At 44.8% G+C, this 19,895-nt stretch overlaps 1 protein-coding gene across 1 annotated transcript in view; it reads right to left on the bottom strand.

Moving 5' to 3' along the window:
- The window catches only part of Myrfl (myelin regulatory factor like), a 111,407-nt gene that overhangs the window by 75,519 nt on the left and 15,993 nt on the right, over positions 1-19,895 (bottom strand). The window contains exons 2-4 of the mRNA XM_006988988.4: positions 5,510-5,600; positions 1,009-1,076; positions 667-910 (exon numbers count right to left, since the gene is read on the bottom strand). Coding sequence (XP_006989050.1) covers positions 667-910; positions 1,009-1,076; positions 5,510-5,600 — 403 coding nt within the window. The remainder of the gene's footprint in view (positions 1-666; positions 911-1,008; positions 1,077-5,509; positions 5,601-19,895) is intronic.

A 19,895-nucleotide genomic window follows, 5' to 3' on the forward strand; every position in this document is an offset into this window, starting at 1 on the left:
GCTCGTTGCACGAAAACAAACTGAATTTCCCAGATCTTTGCTCTCTGGTTTCCTTAGTCTAATCCCAATTCTTTCAGGGTTTTTATTTTTTTTTGGGGGGGGAGCGCTACTGTTCTGAAATTTAGTCTTTCTATGTGCAACCGATCTAAGATCCACCTGCCTGAAAGATAAACTGGCCCTAGTTTCAAAGCGGGGAAGACGCAGACTGAGCATTCAGGTGAGTACATGTTACATCTGAGAATTCTCTTCTCGTGGGACTTTGACACAGTCACCAGTGGCCCTGGCTTTTCAGAGAAGCGGGGGAGAGAGGCCAGAAAAGAGGAGCAAAGCGAAGAAGACTTTGATTGACAGTTATGGGAGAACTAACTCATTCTCAAACTGCCCTGAGCCCCTCGGCGGCAGGGAGGCAGCGTAAGGAAGCAGCACTTCGTCTCGCCACCTGGAGCTGTTCTACCCAGTCCTGACATTGTGACTTTTTGTTGGACGAGGACCTTGAGTGGAGGGGATTTCTAATGAAAACCGTCTAAGCCAAGAACACCAGGGCCTCATCGGGGTCCTGTGTGCGTCTCCACACTGCCACCTGCTGGACAGGCTGCCGCGGTCCCTCCAGGGCACTCCAGCTGTGGATGCTGAGGTGGGCTCATCATTAAGTATCTTATCCTTTACCCAGGAACGTGGTACAGAGGCTGCTGACGGTAAGGGCAACTCATGCCCAGATGGGAAGGCCCGGTTTGGTGGCGGGGGGTGGCGGGGTGTCTGGAGTCCAGGTAGCCGTTGTGACAGCTGCTGTGGGTTTGGCTGGACACGCTCTGCAGTGGGTGCTCAGGCGGCACCCCCGGGGTGGTGGTGGAGTGCAGGAAGGTGGCGGGCATCCTCCCTGCTGCAGGCCTCGGGGTCCCGCAGCATGCGCCTGCGGGGAAGACAGGAGCGACAGGTGCCTCTCAGTCACACCACCCGGTCTGGAGTCAACCGTGCCAGGGTGCTATGTGGACCGGACGGACGACTCACCTTTGACCTGTGGAGGAGAGCGTGGGTCCGATGCAGAATAGGGCGGGGTGTCAGGGAGCTGCCGTTGCCTGGGGATTAGAAATACTGCTTTTTTGTTTTTGCTCCGTTTCATCCTGCTTTAGTCTCCAACGGGAGGCAGCCCCTCTGTGTGCAGCATCATGGGGGTGGGGTGGGGGGTGGGGGATGGGGGGGAGCTGAGCTCCTGCAACTCCTCCAGTGTGAGTGGCTGGACTTTGAGGCCCAGCTCTTCACCTTGCCAGGCCTCCGCCCTGCCCCCTACAAGGTATCAATCACGACCACACACTCTTCACAGTATTGGGAGAATTGGGGAAGCGCCCACCAAGCCTGTACTGTCCTGCTCCGAAATTTAGTGTGCAAAACGCTGTCACGGAAGGGAGCAGCGGTCTTCCGCCCATTAAGTGTGGGGCATCCCAAGCTCTCGGAAAGGACTCAAGGGTTCCACAAAAGGAATAAGATTCCGGTATAATGCAAAGATGAGAAAAGTTTGTTTTCATCATTGACTGTTTGGAGGTGTGGGGGAGGGAGAACGGAGAAGCAGCGGGGTTGGGATACAATGACATGTATGTGTGAAAATGACGTGATTGATGGCCGTGACTTTGTATGCAAATTTTAAAAAGTAGTCTTTAAATATAAAAGATATTTAAAAAAAAAAACTTTTTACCCTCAGATTGGTACTTTAAAATTTATTCTCCCCCTATTAATAAGGAAGAGTGAATATTTACCTTTATCAATGTAAAGGAATCCAGAGGCATAAATACCAAAAGGTTTAGAGTACCTGGACTTAGCCCACAACAGACTGCATTTCAGTAACATGGTGGTGAATGAGATTGGATGGCGGGACTGAATTAACAGAGACTGTCTGAGTATGGAAGGGGGGCATCAGTGTACAATAAGGAAAAATCCCATCAAACAAAGCTCAAAAGACAGCTCGGGACACTAGCATCACCTGAAGCTTCAAACCCAGAAGTGTGGAGCTGGACATAGAATTGGATGGAGGAATAAGAAATGACTGGACCCTGAGGTCAGTCCCCACTCCCCATCCCACAGTTGGAGGAGGTTTCTCTGAGGAAACGGAACCAGGGAGACTGTGGTACAGGGTGACCAGGCACACTCAAACCAGCGGGGATAACACGAAAGAGTTCACTGCAAGCTAAATATTGAGGCTGCGGACACGTCTCGGTGTGGAGAGCTCGATTAGCATGTGGTGGACACTGGGTTCTATGCCCAGGCCTCCAAAGGAAAGGAAATGGGACCGCTAAACTGTAAGACCCTTTCCAGGTTCTGCTTTGCACACATCTCAGCAGGTTTAAGACAAGTAAGGAACTGGAATATTACTAAAGGAACACGGAACGTGCTTGTGGATAAGGAGGGGGTCACAATCGTATAATAATTTGTGATGCAGAAAAATGTTATATGTATGTATATATGAGTGCATGTATGTGTGCATGTGTGTATGTATGTATGAGTGTGTGTGTGTGTGTGTGTGTGTGTGTGTGTGTGTGTGTGTGTGTGTGTAAGCCAGAAGAAGGTGTCAGATTGCTTGGAACTAGAGATGCAGGTAGCTGCGAACTGCCAGATGTACATGCTAGGACAGGAATTCGCGCCCTCAGATGGCCACTGAGTCATCTCTCTCCTGTGCCCTCCCCATTTTAGTCATTTTAATTGGAAATCAATGGCCATCCCTAGCTGATCATAATGCAGTGAAGCCCACCTTTGGACATGACAGCTTGCATGCAGGACTTGCACAGAACAATGAAACAGCACCTACGGCCAGAAAGCCTGTGACGTTAAAACCAGAGCAGCCACCGGATCAGGACTGCCGGACAGTCGCCAACAGCTTTCCAGCCTCTGAGTGGTAAACTCCTGTCTGACCCAGTCCTCCAGTCGGTGGGAGCTTTAAGCTGCGGGAAGGCATGACTACCCAGGGATGCTGGGAAGTGGACCAAAGCATCAGGATTCTGGAGAGACAGACTTAGAGGATGGTAATGGCTGGCACTGATTGTCTATTTACAGCTCTTAGCTGACCCAAGATGAACCACAGAGCAACTAAAACTCCAATACAAATTCAGTCGTTCAGGCCTGAAGAACCAGAAAAGAGACTGTAGAATAAACACACATGTTGAAAACTTAATGGGGAATCTTGAGAAAGACAGAAGATACCCCAGAGTCAGTGCATAACTGGCCACATCTCCTGCTGGTCACTATGCTGTTGCTTGGTGTGGTGGGAAACTGAAATGTGAACCAGTCCTCAAGAGAGTGTCTACTACAGCTGGTGTCTGAGCAGAATAAGCGCCGGTCAAAACAAAAGTTATTCACTGTTCAGAGAAGTGGACGAGGTGAGCGGAGGTGGCGCACGCCTTTAATCCCAGCACTTGGGAGGCAGAGGCAGGCGGATCTCTGTGAGTTCGAGGCCAGCCTGGTCTACAGAGTGAGTTCTAGGAAAGGCTCCAAAGCTACACAGAGACCCTGTCTCCAAAAACAAAACAAAACAAAAGACCTACAAGCAAACAAACAATAAAAAATCAGAGAAGTGGACAAGCCCCTGCATCCAGCAACTGCAATGTGAGTTGATGGTTTTCAACCAATTTTCAGTTTTCTGTGTCTTCCTCACAGTTTGCCGCCCTCCAAATTCAGCATGGCCACACCTTTATCTTACTCCAGAGTAAGTCAGCCCAGGCTCAGTGCATTGCATGTGTTTAGAGAAATGTTATGGTTCTTTTCAGGGAATTTAAATGAAGAAATCATGAGCATTACGTTCAAAACTAGACAAATGGTCAAAAAACAAAGGCAGTGATGATGTGCATGGTTGCTTGGAGTTAATCTGTGCTGTAAGTCTCTCCGTCCTCATGATCACGGGGCCAAGGACTCCGGCTGCACACAGTAGGCTCTTTGGGGCCTTTGTGCTCTGATTCTGTCTCTTACGTCAAAGGGATTTCCAGAAACCAGAGAGACACCAGAGAGTGGTGGGCACATGGGTCACTCTCTGAGTGGTTAATACGGTCTCTAGCTTCTGGAACAGGTGACTGTGAAAACAAGAGAAAAATCAAGAGATTCTTAGCAGCTGACAAAAAAAAAAAATGTACCAATTTGCCTTATAATCTCTTTCCTTTTGGACACCTGCTCTGCTTTTGTCTTTTGGAGGATTAATGGAGAGGTGCACTCTTCTGGAGGTTGGGGACCACACAAAGCAAGAGGAGACCGGAGAGACTTTACCTTCTAGTAGCTGAGGTCGTATGTCCGTGTGCTGTTTGGGTGCTGCCCCCAAAGCAGCCAGTATTGCTCTGAGGTGGAGTCCTAGACTTACTGACTGCGCACTGAGCTAATGACTCCGTGAGAAACCATGCAGGACCCACACGAATCACAGCATGATCTTCACGCGACTATCCTGGTAAGACTATAAACAAGTCAGGAGCCCAGTTTCTGGTTTTCCGCACTGACTCCCCTGCCTGTGCCTCCACACACGTCAGCGGTACATCTCTAAGGCCCCACAGTAAGCCCCACAGCACAGCACCTGCTCCAGATCTGGAACTCCATAAATAGGAAGATTAAAAGCCATGAATATGCTGTGTATGTAAATGCATGTATCCAGAGAGGGTTGTCACCACCACCAGTCTGAAATAGTAACTTCCCCCCACCCCTCACTTCCTGCTTATCTTACTTCCTCTAACGTGCCTTCATCTCATTAAAGGACTCCAGGCACCTGCCATTGTCTCTCTGCTCCCACTGGAGAGGCTCGTGAGGAGAAAGAAACGGCTTACCCCCCAGAGCCAGCAACAGGGAGATGCACTGACTGTAGAGAATTTCAAATCCACACTGAAGCCCATAAGGAGTCGGTCTGCTTTTTATGACCTTCTAAACGCATCACCAGTCCTGGAGGGGGACAAAACTGGGTGCCCTGCCAGGACAAACTGCCCTTTGCCCTGGGTAGCCTCTCAATGAAGAATCCATTGGCTTCATTCATGGTCGCATCTCATGCTCCAAGCATAAAGTAGCTGTTACAGATGATGTTTCCCGTAATCTTAACATGCATGCTTTATCTCCCCCATGAGGACCTACCTCCATGTTCAAGATGTATCTCAACAGTATGTGTGTGCTGCTCCAGAGTAACCCCCCTAAGGTAAATACTTGCCCAAGCGCAATTAGAGCTTGTAACTACTCCCCCAGAATTAAGATTTTTAAACAATGGCTCTAAAGACATATCAGTGGCTAAGATATCCCAAGAAAGCCATCTCATGACAGGACAGCAAGGAACACAAGGAGGATGCCACAATCCCCCTCTAGCCCGTTTGCAAGCTGCAAGGCTCTGGTTGGAGACTCTTGTCTGGGGCTGGCACAGGGCTAAATCTTGTATCCATTGTCTCATCCAGATGCAGAAGTGCCACTATCCAGAAAGAAACCAAGATTGATGGCAATGTACAGTGTACCCGAGGTTAACATCTGGTGAGTAGGCCAAGTGGAGAGCGGTACCACCATTACTTACAAGGCTCCTAAATCGAAGTCATTGCCCAAGAATTCTTCAAGCAGACTCGTATCCAGGGCCGGATTCTCCAGAGTTCCACTGGCTCCCTGAGCTGCAAAGGAAAATTGAAAATCTTAAGAACCATGACCATTTCAGGACGACTGCTAAAACCTTGACAGGCAGATACCCAGACTTACAAGGCAATCAAATAACACAATGTATTTGTTGGGAATGTAGTCTTTTTTTCCATTTAAATACTTTCTTCAGAAATCTCTTCAGATCACCCTTTCCAGCAAGACTTCCTGGCTGTCTGAGGCTGGGGTATAGTGCTATCTTTTATAAGCCCCTGTAACACTGACCGCTTGCTTTTTGCACGGTTGAAAAACCTTTCTCCCTCTCCTCCCCCTCCCCTCCCATCTCCCTCTCCTTCTTTCCCTCCCCATCCCCCTCTCTCCTTTAAGGAGAGGGACTGTATCTTTCTCATTTTATCCACATGGATCCAAAGCATAAAAGAAGCAAGGAACAATCATTTGTTGGATAGATAGCAAATAATGGATGTATGGATGGATGGATGGATGGATGGATGGATGGATGGATGGATGGATGGCTTACTTGCTGATTTGATCAACCTAAGTTCAATGTATTCTTTATATTTTTGTTAGACATCCTAAAATATAATGGTTCTGTCCTTCTTCTTCTTGACTTACAAAATGAAAAAAAAATTAGTTTTCACTGATTGTAGCAAATATTAGAATTTTAAAAGAATATAAAATAGAGTGTAAGAAGAAGTATCAAGGAAGACAAAAACATTTTGTGGATTGGTGAAATGGCTCAGCAGGTGAAAAAGTTTTCTGTACAAGCCTGACCACCTGAGCTTGATACCTGAAACTATGGTTCGTGGAGGGAAGAGTTATCTTCTAAAACCCACACACGCGCACCTGCCTTCACGTACATGCATCACACATACACAGCAATCAGTAAAATAAGCACTTTTTCAGGCAGTTAAAATTATTTTATACTTAGAGAACTCAAGAGAAAAAAATGATCAGCACATCAAAAGGATGCTTGGCTAAAATAAAACATAAAACTAATTGTTCTTATATAGATAATGCCAATTAGCATTCAGATGAATACAATGAGGAGATTTCATTGAAAATAGCAAAAAGCCCAAAACACCTAAGCATACATTTAAGAACACTTTTTAATTAGTTTCTTATTTTAGCATACTAAAGAATAGGTTTCATTATGGCATTGTCATGTGTATTAATTACTATACCGGAATAATTTTTTTATTAAAATCTCCATCCAAGGCCTTTAGATGAGATTTACATAAATGGAGAGACCTACATTGTTCTTCAGCTGAAAAACTCAGTATTACCAGGTTTTTAGTAGACATTATTTAGTGTCTGCCGATGCCACCGTGTCTTTCCTGAGACTCCTCCTCTCGAGGTCACTTGCCGTGGCACATTTACCGTGCATGGCCTCCACAGACAGAATCAGGCAGAGCCAATCAATTTATTGGCCAGTGACCAATTCAATTATTTCAACCAATAATTTGAATGAGCAGCTTTGAGATCCAGTGTTGTAGATGAAGTCATACAGCAGTAAGGCGGAAGACTAAATAATAATCTAAATGTTTCTGCAGTTTGCCCAAACCCTGTTTAAATTTTTTTGAACCTTCTGAGTCCTGGCTTGTCCACTTTGATTCCAATCGCATATCAAACTCTTGGACACCTACAATAACCGCCCCCTTTTAATTTGATTTTAAAACCCTCACTTAAATCAAATGCTCTCCACATTAAAGTGTTTTTGAAATAATTCTTGAAAGGGGGCCATTTCTGGGTCAGGTAAAAACCTGGTGCAAGGGGATCTCCCAGGAATCTACAAGGAGGACCCCAGCTCCGACTCCTAGCAATAACAGGTACACAGCCTGAACTGGCCGTCGCCTGTGACCAGACTGGTGCCCAGTCCAATTGTCATCAGAGACGCTTCATCCAGCAACTGATGGAAACAGATGCAGACCCACAGCCAAACATGAGGCAGAGCTCAAGGAATCCAGCAGAAGAGGGGGAGGAAGGATTGTAGGAGCCAGAGGGGTCAAGGACACCACAAGAAAACCCACTGAATCAACTAACCTGGGCTTATAGGGATTCACAGAGACTGAACCAACAACCAGGGAGCCTGCACGGGACTGACCTAGACATTCTGCCTATATGTTACAGTTGTGTGGCTTGGGCCTCTTATGGGACTCCTAACAGTGGGAACAGGGGCTGTCTCCAACTCTTTGACTGGTTTTTAGGACCCTATTCCTCATACTGGGTCACCTTGCCCAGCCTTAACACATGGGAAGGTGCTTAGTCTTACTGCAACTCCATATGCCATGTTTTGTTGATACTCATGGGAGACCTGCCCTTCCCTAAACAGAAACAGAGAAGGGATGTGGGGGCCAGGGGCGGGGGTGGGGGAGTGAGGGGGGGTAGGAACAGAGCGGGGCTGGGGGGAGACACTGGGAGGAGAGGAGGGAGAGGAAACTGCAGCTGGGCTGTAAAATAGATAGATAGATAGATAGATAGATAGATAGATAGATAGATAGATAGATAGACAGACAGATAGATAGATAGATAGATAGATAATAGATAGATAGATGATAGATAGATAGATAGATAGATAGATAGATAGATAGATAGATAGATAGATGATAGATAGGTAGATAGATAGATAGATAGATAGATAGATAGATAGATAGATAGATAGATAGATAGTAGGTAAATAAATAGATGATTAAATTTCTTCTTAGCTGGATGTGGTGGCGCACTCCAAAAGCAGAAGTAGATGGATCTCTGTGAGTTCAAGGCCAGCCTGTTCTATACAGTGAGCTCTAGGAGAGCCAGGACTACATTGAGAGACCCCGTCTCAAACAAACACATAAAATATGTATTCTTTAGAGGAACCAATATACAAAATGACACAGGAAAAAAGTAAGAGCTATATATGAGTGGGCACCTTGAAGAGACATAAGCTATTCAAGATAAAGAAAGAGTAGTCTAATACATGGAGTTTTACTACAAGGACAAACATACACTTTGACGTTGGTTAGCTAGAGGACACTATGAAGGGAAGAACACTATGGCAGGGCGTCTGGGAAAGCAATCCCGATCTCTGCCTTGTGTCGACATCAAATTCCAGATCGGCCAAACATTGCTATGTGAAAATAAAATCAGGAAAGACACGTGACTGGAGTCACGTATGACCATACACATATGAGTAGTTCTTATGCTCATGAGACAGACAGGGCTTTTCAACCACGGCATGGAAACCAGAAACAATAAAGGAATACATGAGTGAATTTTTCTTTACAAATGTGATGAAAATGATCATTTGTGTATAATGAACATACCCTGGGAATTTTTAAAAGTCACTTTACATAGATTGGAGGAGGAAAGAATCCTTAACATTTTTTTTTAAGTAATTTAAAGCCTACGGAGAAGAGAGCAAAGGGATTCAGAAATATTCTTCACCCAGATTCATGAATATTAACATTATAATGCATTTGCCTTAGTCTCTCTGTCTGTCTGTCTGTCTCTCTCTCTCTCTTCTTTCACATATGTATCTCATACACATACATATAAAGACATCTATCTTCAAAAGCTAAAGCAAACAAAATTACATGTCTTCCCATCAGACCATTCTCAGCCCCTAAGCAGGCAACCTTGTACTGAGTATTTCAGTGCACACTCCTGAGTATAAAAAACATTATTTCCACAACTGCAATTCAAATATGAGAATCAGGAAGTTTAATATTGATACAGGTTTTTAATATAGTTTACGTTCCTATTCGAATTTTACCTGTTATCCCTGTATGTTATCTATGGTAGCTTTTTTTTTTTTTTTTCTTGACCAGCATCCAACCCATTTAGCTGTCAGGACTTTTTAATATTTATTTTTTGAAAGGACTGGCTAGTTGTTGTTTTTTTGACTTAACTAAGGAAAAACAACATAAGCAATAAGAGTTGGGAGGTTGGACCATGAGAAGATATGTCATAATGCTAATCCCTCCATCGTCCATATCTCAGAGCCCATCTTTCTATTTTTATGAGTCAGACTTCATCACTATAATCAACTACTTGGGGCAATCTAACTTTATAAAGAAAGGTGGTTTATTTGTTCCTAGATTTAGAAATTCAGTGGCTTGGCGCTGGTACCAGCTAGGTTCTGTGATGGCTTCCTTGGGGACAGAGTACCAAACAGTTATCTCATGCTATCAACTAGTATGACAAGGAGCACACACATCCATGTCTGTATGCCCAGCTTCTGCTCCTTTTCTTACCAAGTCCCGAGAGACCATTAGGGTCCCACCCTAATGACCTTATCTAAACTGTCACTTTCCAGGGGCCTCATCTCTAAGCACCATAGATGGATTAAATCTTCAGCTCTGTAATTCTATTAGCACATAAATTTGGAACAACAAACCATAGCACTACTTAAATCTGAGCCAGCTAGAAAAAAAAATTAATCCAATACATTAGTGACTTTTTAACCCCCATTTCTTGGCCTTGAAAAAAATTCTTTAAGACTGGCGTCTCTAACGGCATAGGAAAAAATGTTTTAAATTCTGCAGGCCCGTCTGGATCCCATCAAGTTACTTTTGTTGTATTAAGCTCAAGTAAAATTAATATAGTACTGTAATATTTATTAGCCAAATATTGTGTTGCATACCTGTAAGGTCCAGAGCGTAGGATGTAGAAGCAATGTGTGTTTGAGTCCAGCCCTGGCTACAGAATGGAATTTACCTTATGAAAAGATACTGATTTCATTAAAACTTTATTCTACCTACTTTTTTCTCCTTCTCTCTATAGATATTCAGAGAGATAACAAACGTGATTATACCACTATTAACATTGGCTTAATGATAGGATTCAAGATAATTTATCATTATTTATAAACAACTATTTTATACTTTGGGGCAATTGTTGTACAACTTTGCATAAAATGATATTTTTAAAGCAATTTTAAAGCCAAGTTGCCAGCATCCTCAAAAATAAAGACAAAGTCTAAAATTACTCACAGCTTTAGAATAAATAGGAAAACTTCCACTCACTATTTCCAGGCCCATATAAAACGGCATGGGGGTCAAGCACAGTGGGACACACCTTTAAGCCTGGCACCCAGTGGGCAGACTCTCTGAGTCTGAGGCCAGGCTGGACCACATAGTAAGACCTGTCTCAAAATAGTGAGTAAACAAACAAACAAACAAATAAGTAAGCAAACGGGCCGGAGAGATGGTTCTGTAGTTAAGAGTGCTTGCTGCTCTCGCAGAGGATGCAAGTCTAGTTCCCAACGATCACATTGGTGGCTCACAGCTGCCTCTAACTATACCTTCAGAGGATGCAATGCCCTCTTCTGGCCTCGGGGGGCACCCACAAAAAGGGGGCACACACTCACACAAACACACAGGAATGAAAATGAATGAATTAAGAAAATAGATAGATAGATAGATAGATAGATAGATAGATAGATAGATAGATAGATAGATAGATAGATAGATAGATGATAGATAGATGATAGATAGATAGATAGATAGATAGATAGATAGATAGATAGATAGATAGATAGATAGATAGATGATAGACAGACAGATAGATAAATAAAACGGCATCACAGACCATGCACTTAAAATGTGAAGGAGATAGCCGCTCTACCGAGGCCACAGCTCTGGAATACAGAGCATGACAATTAGGATGAGAATGTCCCCTGTGTACTCAGATGGTTGAATACTTGGTCCCCTGCTGGTGGTGCTGCTTCGGGAGGCCTAGGGAATGTGGCCGCATTGTAGGACGTCGCTGTGTGTCGCTGAAACTGTGCTTTGAGGTTTGAATGCCTCACCCCATTCCCGGTTTGCTCTCTCAGCTTCCTGCTGGCGGTTTAAGGGGTGAGCTCTCAGCTCCCTGTTCCAGCTGCCATGTCGGCCTCTTCCATACCACCATCATAAACAGCTCTAGCCTTGGAATCTTGAGCCCAAAGAGACTCACACTTTTCTAAGTTGCCTAGGTTATGTGGTTTTGGTTTTATTTGTTTTGTTGGTGGTGGTAGTGGTGGTAGGTTTGTTTTATTTATTTATTTTTTTTAGTTGTAACACCACTATAAGTGGCATATACTCACCATGTACACACAGACATATAAATAAACTAATTAATTAATTAAAAATGCCATCAGAGATCATTCATTCAAAACACAAACAACATGAGAATTCCTCCAGCAATTTCCCAGTTCTGGAACACAGAGAGAAAAATAAAAGGCTCAAATATTTGTCATAAAGCTCTAATTAACAGAAGTGAAATACACAAAGAAAACTACAGACTCACCCCAGTGGTTAATATTATACCCGAGTCCTAAATAAAATATTGTCAAGTGCAATTTAACATTGGGAGATTTTATCACTAAGGTACACAAAGATGATTCAATACTAGAATTTATTTATTAAAAGGAAAAATGTGTTTTCACTTTTTTGATCAATGCCAAAAAGCATTGAACATTCAATGTCAATTCTAGTGAATACTTTTCATGCATTCATATACATAGATGCATGCCTGTATGGTATAATGATTGAAGACTCACATTAGATAACACAATTGGGGGATAAGTTTAATGATTTTTTTTTAATAATTAGAATGATTTCCACTAGTGTTGGGGATAAAATAAGATGCTGTTGCTTTGGTTATATAGGCCAGTACTTATCAGGAGCAGCTTTGTTGCAGTCCGCTACTCCGGGATGACGTGGCTAAACACACACATGCAGAGCAGGGTGTGGGGATTGTCTTTGGCAACTCCCAACATCCATTCTGTGTGCCTCACTTTGAAATGTAGAATATTTGCTTTTCTAGATCACAAAAGCCTGCTATCTTTAGCATCTGAAACAAGTGGAGTCTTGTTGGCTTTGGCCAACAGTAGGAAGCCGAGGGCTTCTCTTTCATCTCATTAAAGTCTGAAATAGATGCTAGGTAATTGAATAAGGGCTTAATACATTTTGTGGGGTCTTTTTTCCCAGGTGTGATTTCAATATGCAGTACTTTGGTTCTTACCTACAACAGTATCTTTTCCGTTTTGTGCCGGCAACACAAAAGGAATGTGAAGGCTTCTCTTTGTGTGTTCTGTAATCATGACACCAGCAGAAAGGAACATGACCAACTCTATTTAGAGGCATGTGGTTAAGAGCAAAGGGGTGGGACATGTCACAGACGTTTCCTGCACTTATAGGGGAAAGAGATCCCTAAAATCTGTGATGCTCCAAAACAGCACCACGGCCTCTGGTCTTCAGCTTGACCGCGAAGAAAGGCTAGGACACAGCCGCACAAATCACGTCATCTTCCATTGACTCAATGAGTTCTACTGAGCGCCTGCCATAGGCCAACACTGTGCCACACGATGGAGACATGGAATGAAGAAGGGAAGGACAGCCTTCCATGGAGACCAGGAAGACGACTCAACAGACCACGGCACTTGCCACCAAGCCTGATGACTTGAGCATCATCTCCAGAAAATATTCTCCTTCTTGCAAGTTGTCCTCTGAGCTCCACCTGCATTCTGTGATGTGTACACACACACACACACACACACACACACACACACACACACGAGGAAAAAAAAGAGAGAAATAGGAACCTTCCAGGTGTCTTGCTCAGCAAGGGTAAGGAGGGTACGACAGTCACACCGTAGAGCAGCAGTAAGTAGGACACAGGCAGACAGTGACGGAAGTATGACGGGACAGTGTGGCAGTCTGCCTTAGAGGACATCGGTCTGATTTTGAAGGCTCCCGGAGGCAGAAACCAGCTATGCAGACATCAAGGAGGGAGCGTGCTGGGCAAGGGCGCTGTCTATGCTGTGGAGTGGGAAGCGAATCCTCTCAGGGAACAGAGCACAGACCGTGTAGGAATGACGAGATCAAGGCCACGGAAGCCTTTGGAAAGAGATGTGACGTGCTTCGCACACATCTTCAAAGGCCCTTCTGGTTGCTTTATGCAGAGGGATTTGAAGGGAACAAGAAGGGTAGAGAGATGCACTTGAATGCTCCTGTGGCTCCCAAAGACAGTCGGAATTTAAACCTTTTCCTCTCGGCTTGGCTAAATGTCATCCTTTACCTTCTTTGTGTCGTACGACCCATCCTACACGGGTTGGGATTGCTGGCAGAGGCTGAGGAGCCTGTGCTTTGAGAGGCGGGGATAATTGAGGATGGTGAATCAAGCCAGAAGGCTAGGGAAGTAGCGCAGTTGGTAGAGCCCTCGCCTAGCATGCTCAAAGCCCTGGGTTTTCTCCCCAGTGGGGCTAAAACCAGGCATGGTGGCACATGCTTGTGACCCTTGCCTTTGGGAAGTAGAGGCAAGAGGAATGTAAGTTTAAAGCCATCCTCAGCTCCAAAGTGAGTTTGAGGCCAGGTTGGGTTAGAGGAAACTTTGCGTTCAGGCAGGCCTGGGTTGGCTCCCCCTTGTCACTTACGCACTGTGAGCGACTCTGGGCAAGCTGGCCAAGCTGCCTCCGACAGCAGTGCCAACCAACCCCGGAGAAGACGCGCTGCTTCTGCTGCTTCGCTGGGCTTTGGACAAGCCAAGTGCTAAGCAAAGCAGATGGAAGGAGAAATCTGTTTGGTTTCACATGGGAGCTCCTGCTGGTATCCCATCTGCTTTATAGGGCACCCATCCCCTAAGACACACACACACACACACACACACACACACACACACACACACACACACACACAATGCTGGCGGTGGAAAAAAGCATCTCTATTCCTGAAGGCTTGACCAATACCCCCACTTGCTCTTTACTGCCCCCCCTTCCCAATGGACATGGGAGATGGGCCCTGCCCGACATGGCTTACCCAAATGCCATAACACACACAAAGAGGTAATCCCTGCTGTAGCCAGCTTTCTCTAGGACTCCGGATCACATCTGTGCTTTCCAGACCCAGAGGAAATAACTCAACGAGATAAATTCATAGTGTCAGTTCAAACTGTTTCGGGGGTTTTACACACAGAGAGCAACTCTCAGATGGCCCTTAAAATAAATCTTGGGCTTTTAAAAATAATCACTTTGCTCTAAATGACTTAAACACTTGCTCAGAACACCCAGTTCGCATATCCCTCCTCCCGTCGGGCAGCTCATTTGCATCCCTGGAGTCCACTAGCTTCTGCACGCAGGCTCCATGGCCTAGAGGGCTGCCAAGGTCCTATGTCACAGGAGGAAAAGCTGCATAAGTCCCCTGGGAGTGTCGGGGAAGTTGTATCTTGGTGGGGTGTGCAAATGAGTTCCAACTATCAGAGGCAGGAAGCAGGTAAGAAATGTGCCAGAGGATAAGAGCCACACCCTCCAAGGGGTTCGCTCCCAGCCTTGCGCATCTGTATCTTAACCTAGTGGCAGTTGGGTGGCAGTTACGTGTCGTGTGTCTGCTCTCTCTACTCAACTCCAAGCTCCTCTAGACCATGAGCTGCCTCTGACTGTACAGCCTCTAAGCATCTAGAGCAGCAGTTCATGACCCCTCTGGGGTGTCGCATATCAGGTATCCTGCATATTAGATATTTATATTACGATTCATACCAATAGAAATTTGCAGTCATGAAGTAGCAATGAAAATAACTTTATAGTTGGGAGTCACCACAACATGAGGAGATGTATTGAAGGGTCTCAGCATTAGGAAGGTTGAGAACCACTGCTCTAAAACATGACCAGGGGGCCGGGCGGTGGTGGTACACGCCTTTAATCCCAGCACTCGGGAGGCAGAGCCAGGTGGATCTCTGTGAGTTCGAGGCCAGCCTGGGCTACCAAGTGAGTCCCAGGAAAGGCGCAAAGCTACACAGAGAAACCCTGTCTCGAAAAATCAAAAAATAAATAGATAGATAGATAGATAGATAGATAGATAGATAGATAGATAGATAGATAGATAAATAAATAAATAAATAAATAAATCATGACCAGGGATATGGTATTTACTCAGTAAATATTGTATTTGTTGCATAAACAAGGGCTTGGATGACTTGTAATTATTGTTAGTACAAATGTGAAATATGCCCCCCCACAGGGTTCCTTGGTTGGTATTCACAATGTGGCCAGCTCTTCCACTGGTATGCCTCCATCATCACGATGGACTACGTCCCCTGAATCGAAGTTGTGTGTGCCATTATGTGTGATCACGGTGACGCAAAAGTAGCCAATACAATCATAAACGGTAAAGCTTCCGTAGACAGATGACAAACACAAACTTCTAAGCAGAGGAGTGTCATAATCTTGTGTGGGATTTTGTAAGGGCCTTCAGCCTACAGTTGGGAGACCACCCTGCCTCGATTTCCCTATCTATAAAATGACAGCGATGGCCCTACTTCATAGGGCTGTAAGAATTAAATGAGACCATGCCCACAAAGTGCTTTGTGCAGCTCCCAGCTCAGTTAAGCGCTAGCTTGCGTGGTTACCATCGGTTTCTCTGCTCAAGAAGTTGCCAGGCCAGTGTGAAGAAATAAACATAAAGATGCCATAGCAACATTTACAACACCTAGAACATAACCCAGGTATGCTAGTGAGTTATTCCATAAATATTAAGAATGTGTGCAGGGCACTATGGGATATCTAAGTGATTCAGCAGGGTGAAATGGTGTCAGGAAAAGCTTCGGGAACAGAGGTCAGGGAGGCTGCAACTGTCAGCAAGAGCAGATTCTGGGCTATCGAGGGTCATGAGACTCTGATCTGCTTCGGTGGAAACATGGTCCAGAAAGTAGGAACATGCGCAACAGGGTGAAGAAGCCAATTAGGATATACTTTCATCCATTATCCCAAGACATAGTCAGGTACATGGAGTTACCAGCTTAAAATTGACCATAGTAAGAACGTTTATGTCATTAATGCTACAAATCAAGGCTGATTTTTTTTTAACTCACAGAGACTTGGCTATTAAATATTTGTCCACACATCATCATACGTAAATGGTACTTAGAAGAATCAACCACGGGATTTGTGACTGGTTGGAAGGATTGTAACTGAATCCTCGGCCCGATCTAGATAGTGATGCAGGTGTCTTGAGACTGAAATAAGATCAGGGCAAGCAGCCTGGGAAATAAGTGTGAGCCTCAAGGAAGTGTCCTGCTGGCCATCTCACGCAATATTGGTGACTGAGGTTGGAATGTGAAAGGTCTCCTATAGGGCTACGTTTGGATGCCTGGTCCCAAGCTAATGGTATTGGTTGGGGAGGTTGTAGAGCCGTGTGAAGTAAGACCTGGCTGGTAGACATGGGCCTCTAGGAGTGGGCTTTGAGGGTCCCAGGCCTGCTCCACTCTGTTTTCTTGGTCAGCCATAATGTGAACAAGCTACAAGTGCCCGCTGCTTTGTGGAACAAGCCGCGATGCTGGCTGGCACTGCCATGCAGGGGTGCGCTCCCTGAGTACTGAGAGTCAAAATAGGTCTCGCCCTTTTCATGCGGCTCCTGCCAGGGAGTCTGTCTGTCACAGCGATAAGAGGAGTGACTAGTACAGAAGTGAGCAGCAGGACAATGCACCCAGGAAAAGTGCACTGCTGTCCCAAGAGTCTGAGGATTCCCCGGTCTCCTTGTATGGATAACTTATATTGATCTGGCCAGAATCCAACCAGCTTTTCCCAGCACAGATAACAGGGCCCATTGTTGAAGACACTGACTAATTGGGCTCTCTCTGGACTTTAACATGGTCTGAATCACCTGGAGCTTGCATGACTGATAATTAAGAGATAAAATGAAAATGAACCTTTATTCGATTTGAATAATAGTACACTGTGCAACAGGGGGCATTCTCCATGTGGGGTTTTATAATGCTCAAAGATGCATTGTTCTAGAGACGACTATTGAAAACTTGGCCTCTGGGTTTTCCTGAGAGCAGGAGACATCAAAGAGCCTGTGCATGCTGGATAAAACAAGCTCTAAGGGCTGGAGAGAAGGCTCAGAGGTTCAGAGGACTGGCTGCTCTTCCAGAGGTCCTGAGTTCGATTCCCAGCACCACACGGTGGCTCACAACCATCTGTAATGAGATCTGGTGCCCTCTTCTGGCATGCAGGCGTATATGCAAGCAGAACACTGTATACATAATAAATCTTAAAGAAAGAGAGAAAGAGAGAGAGAGAGAGAGAGAGAGAGAGAGAGAGAGAGAGAGAGAGAAAGGAAGAAAGAAAGAACAAGCTCTACAGGACTTGTCTTTCCCGATGCACCAGCCTGCGGGCAGATTAGGAGACCGAATGGACAGGAACATGCTGATTTCAATAGATACTTGACAGAACTGTTCATGCCTTCATCTGTGTTCAGTGACTATTCAGTGAGGGACTGTGTGCCAGACACTAGAGATGCAAGACTACTCAGCCTCACCTGGAAGGTGAGGAAAAGCTGAGCAGCCGAGCAAGAAAATAGGCAGTGATAACAGCGTGACATGTCACATTCAAGGAGACATCAAAGAAGAGCTTCTAATCAGTCAGAGGTGGATGGTTAGAGTTGTAGGATAAAAAATGGCAAAGGGACTACTTTAGAATCCCAGAGCATTTGATGGCTTTAGCATCAATTCTCAACCTGTGGGTCAGAACCCATTTGGGGGGTAGAGTGACCCTTTCACAGGGGTCACCTAAAACCATCGGAAAACATAAATATTTACATTATGATTCATAACAGTTATGAAGTAACAACAAAAATAAGTTTATGGTTGGGGGTCACCATAGCATCAGGAACTGTATTAAAGGGCCGAAGCATCAGGAGGGCTGAGAACCACTGGTTTAGAGTAAGAGAGCAATGTCCTCCAGAATGCTAACATAGAGAAAATCTGGATGTTTAGTATAAGAAGATTCTGCTCCTATCCTTCTTCACAATGCCATTTGTGACTTGGATAAATAAAAGACAAATTATCCCAGTGTCAGAACCTGAAGGAGACAGGTGCACACGGAGCATGAGAATGTGGGAGTCTGGTCTTGACTAGTCAGTGGCTGCTCTGACAGGAGGCAACCAGTGGGTGAAGCATGCAGCTTTGCATTGGCTTTGCTTGGGAATGAATAGATGAGCAAGGTATGAGTCCTTTAGTATGTCTTTATGAGGAAGTACTAATAAAGCAAAAATAGGGCTATGGTCATAAAATCATCCAATATGAAAATAGGACAGTGAGGTCCTTGTCCCTCAACACACAGGTTGCCTCTTGATGATGTGAGACCCATGCCTATTTCTGTTGCTATAATAAACACCAAGATCAAGAACAGCTTAGGGGAGGAAAGGGTTAATTTGGCTTATAGTCCATCCTTAAGGTAGGGGAGGAACTTGAGACAGAAACTTACAGGCAGGAATTGAAGCAGAGACCACAAAGGACTACGGCTTACTGGAGTCTCACCTCTGGCTTGCTCGGCTACCTTTCTTGTACAGCCCAGGCCCAGTTGCCTAGGGATGGCACCACCCATTGTGGACCGGGCCTTCCAACATTAATTAGCAATTAATTAAGAAAACACCTCACTGATATGGCCACAGGACAATCTAATCCAGGCAGCTCTTCAGTAGACTTTCCCTCTCAAGACTCTCCAGGCCAGCCTCTTGAGAGCTGGATAATCAGAAAAAGAATGATGGGTAAACTCTAAATGTATAATATACCCATCACCATGTTAGTCAATTTACAAGTATTTCCTAATATTTAATCCTAGCTGCAAGCCTACTCTATCACATCACTTTTATTATCCCCAGTTTTTCAGAGATGTAGTCTTAGTCATTGCAAGGGACCGGGTGCATCTTAGTATCACAGACTATATGTGTACTTCCTACAGGATCATATAAAATAAGAGCAGGATAGAAGGTTGGTGAAAAATCACTAACGGTCAATAAAAACTCAAGCAACTTGTTAAATTAGTATTAGAGTGGCTACATACTTCAGCAAATGGAGACATTTACCCTTTATGACCATGCTATTGCTTCAAAGAATTGCAGCTGTTGATTTGTGGAGACAAGGAAAGGGAGAAAACGGGGAATGAGAAGTGGTTGATGGCAGTCGCAATCCATGTGACAGAGCTGGCCCAGAGGCTCCCGTCTCAGATTCGAGACTTCTCTGATGGTGACTGGGCAGATGAAGCTAAAGCAAGCAGGGACAGTCCAGAGCGTGTCTGCAGATGGTGCTGGCCACGTATAACTTAAAAATGCCAGAAGTGTCCTCAGGGTTGACACTATTCGAATTCCACAGGAGTGTGTCTTTTATTGCTTTTCACAAACGTGAATGCATTCGGGGTAAATAATAAAGGACTGAAGTTTGACTCTGCCCTTGGGTTACTTGTCCCCTTCTTAGTGGACAATGTGTAAGTTCACACAGGATTTATAGCGGGAAGGGAACGTGATCTTCTGTATTCTGATCTGTAACTATTTTGGTTGAAGTGGTTCAATGTCTTCACT

The sequence above is a fragment of the Peromyscus maniculatus genome, chromosome 18, assembly GCF_049852395.1.
Source record: "Peromyscus maniculatus bairdii isolate BWxNUB_F1_BW_parent chromosome 18, HU_Pman_BW_mat_3.1, whole genome shotgun sequence".
NCBI classification, from domain to species: domain Eukaryota; kingdom Metazoa; phylum Chordata; class Mammalia; order Rodentia; family Cricetidae; genus Peromyscus; species Peromyscus maniculatus.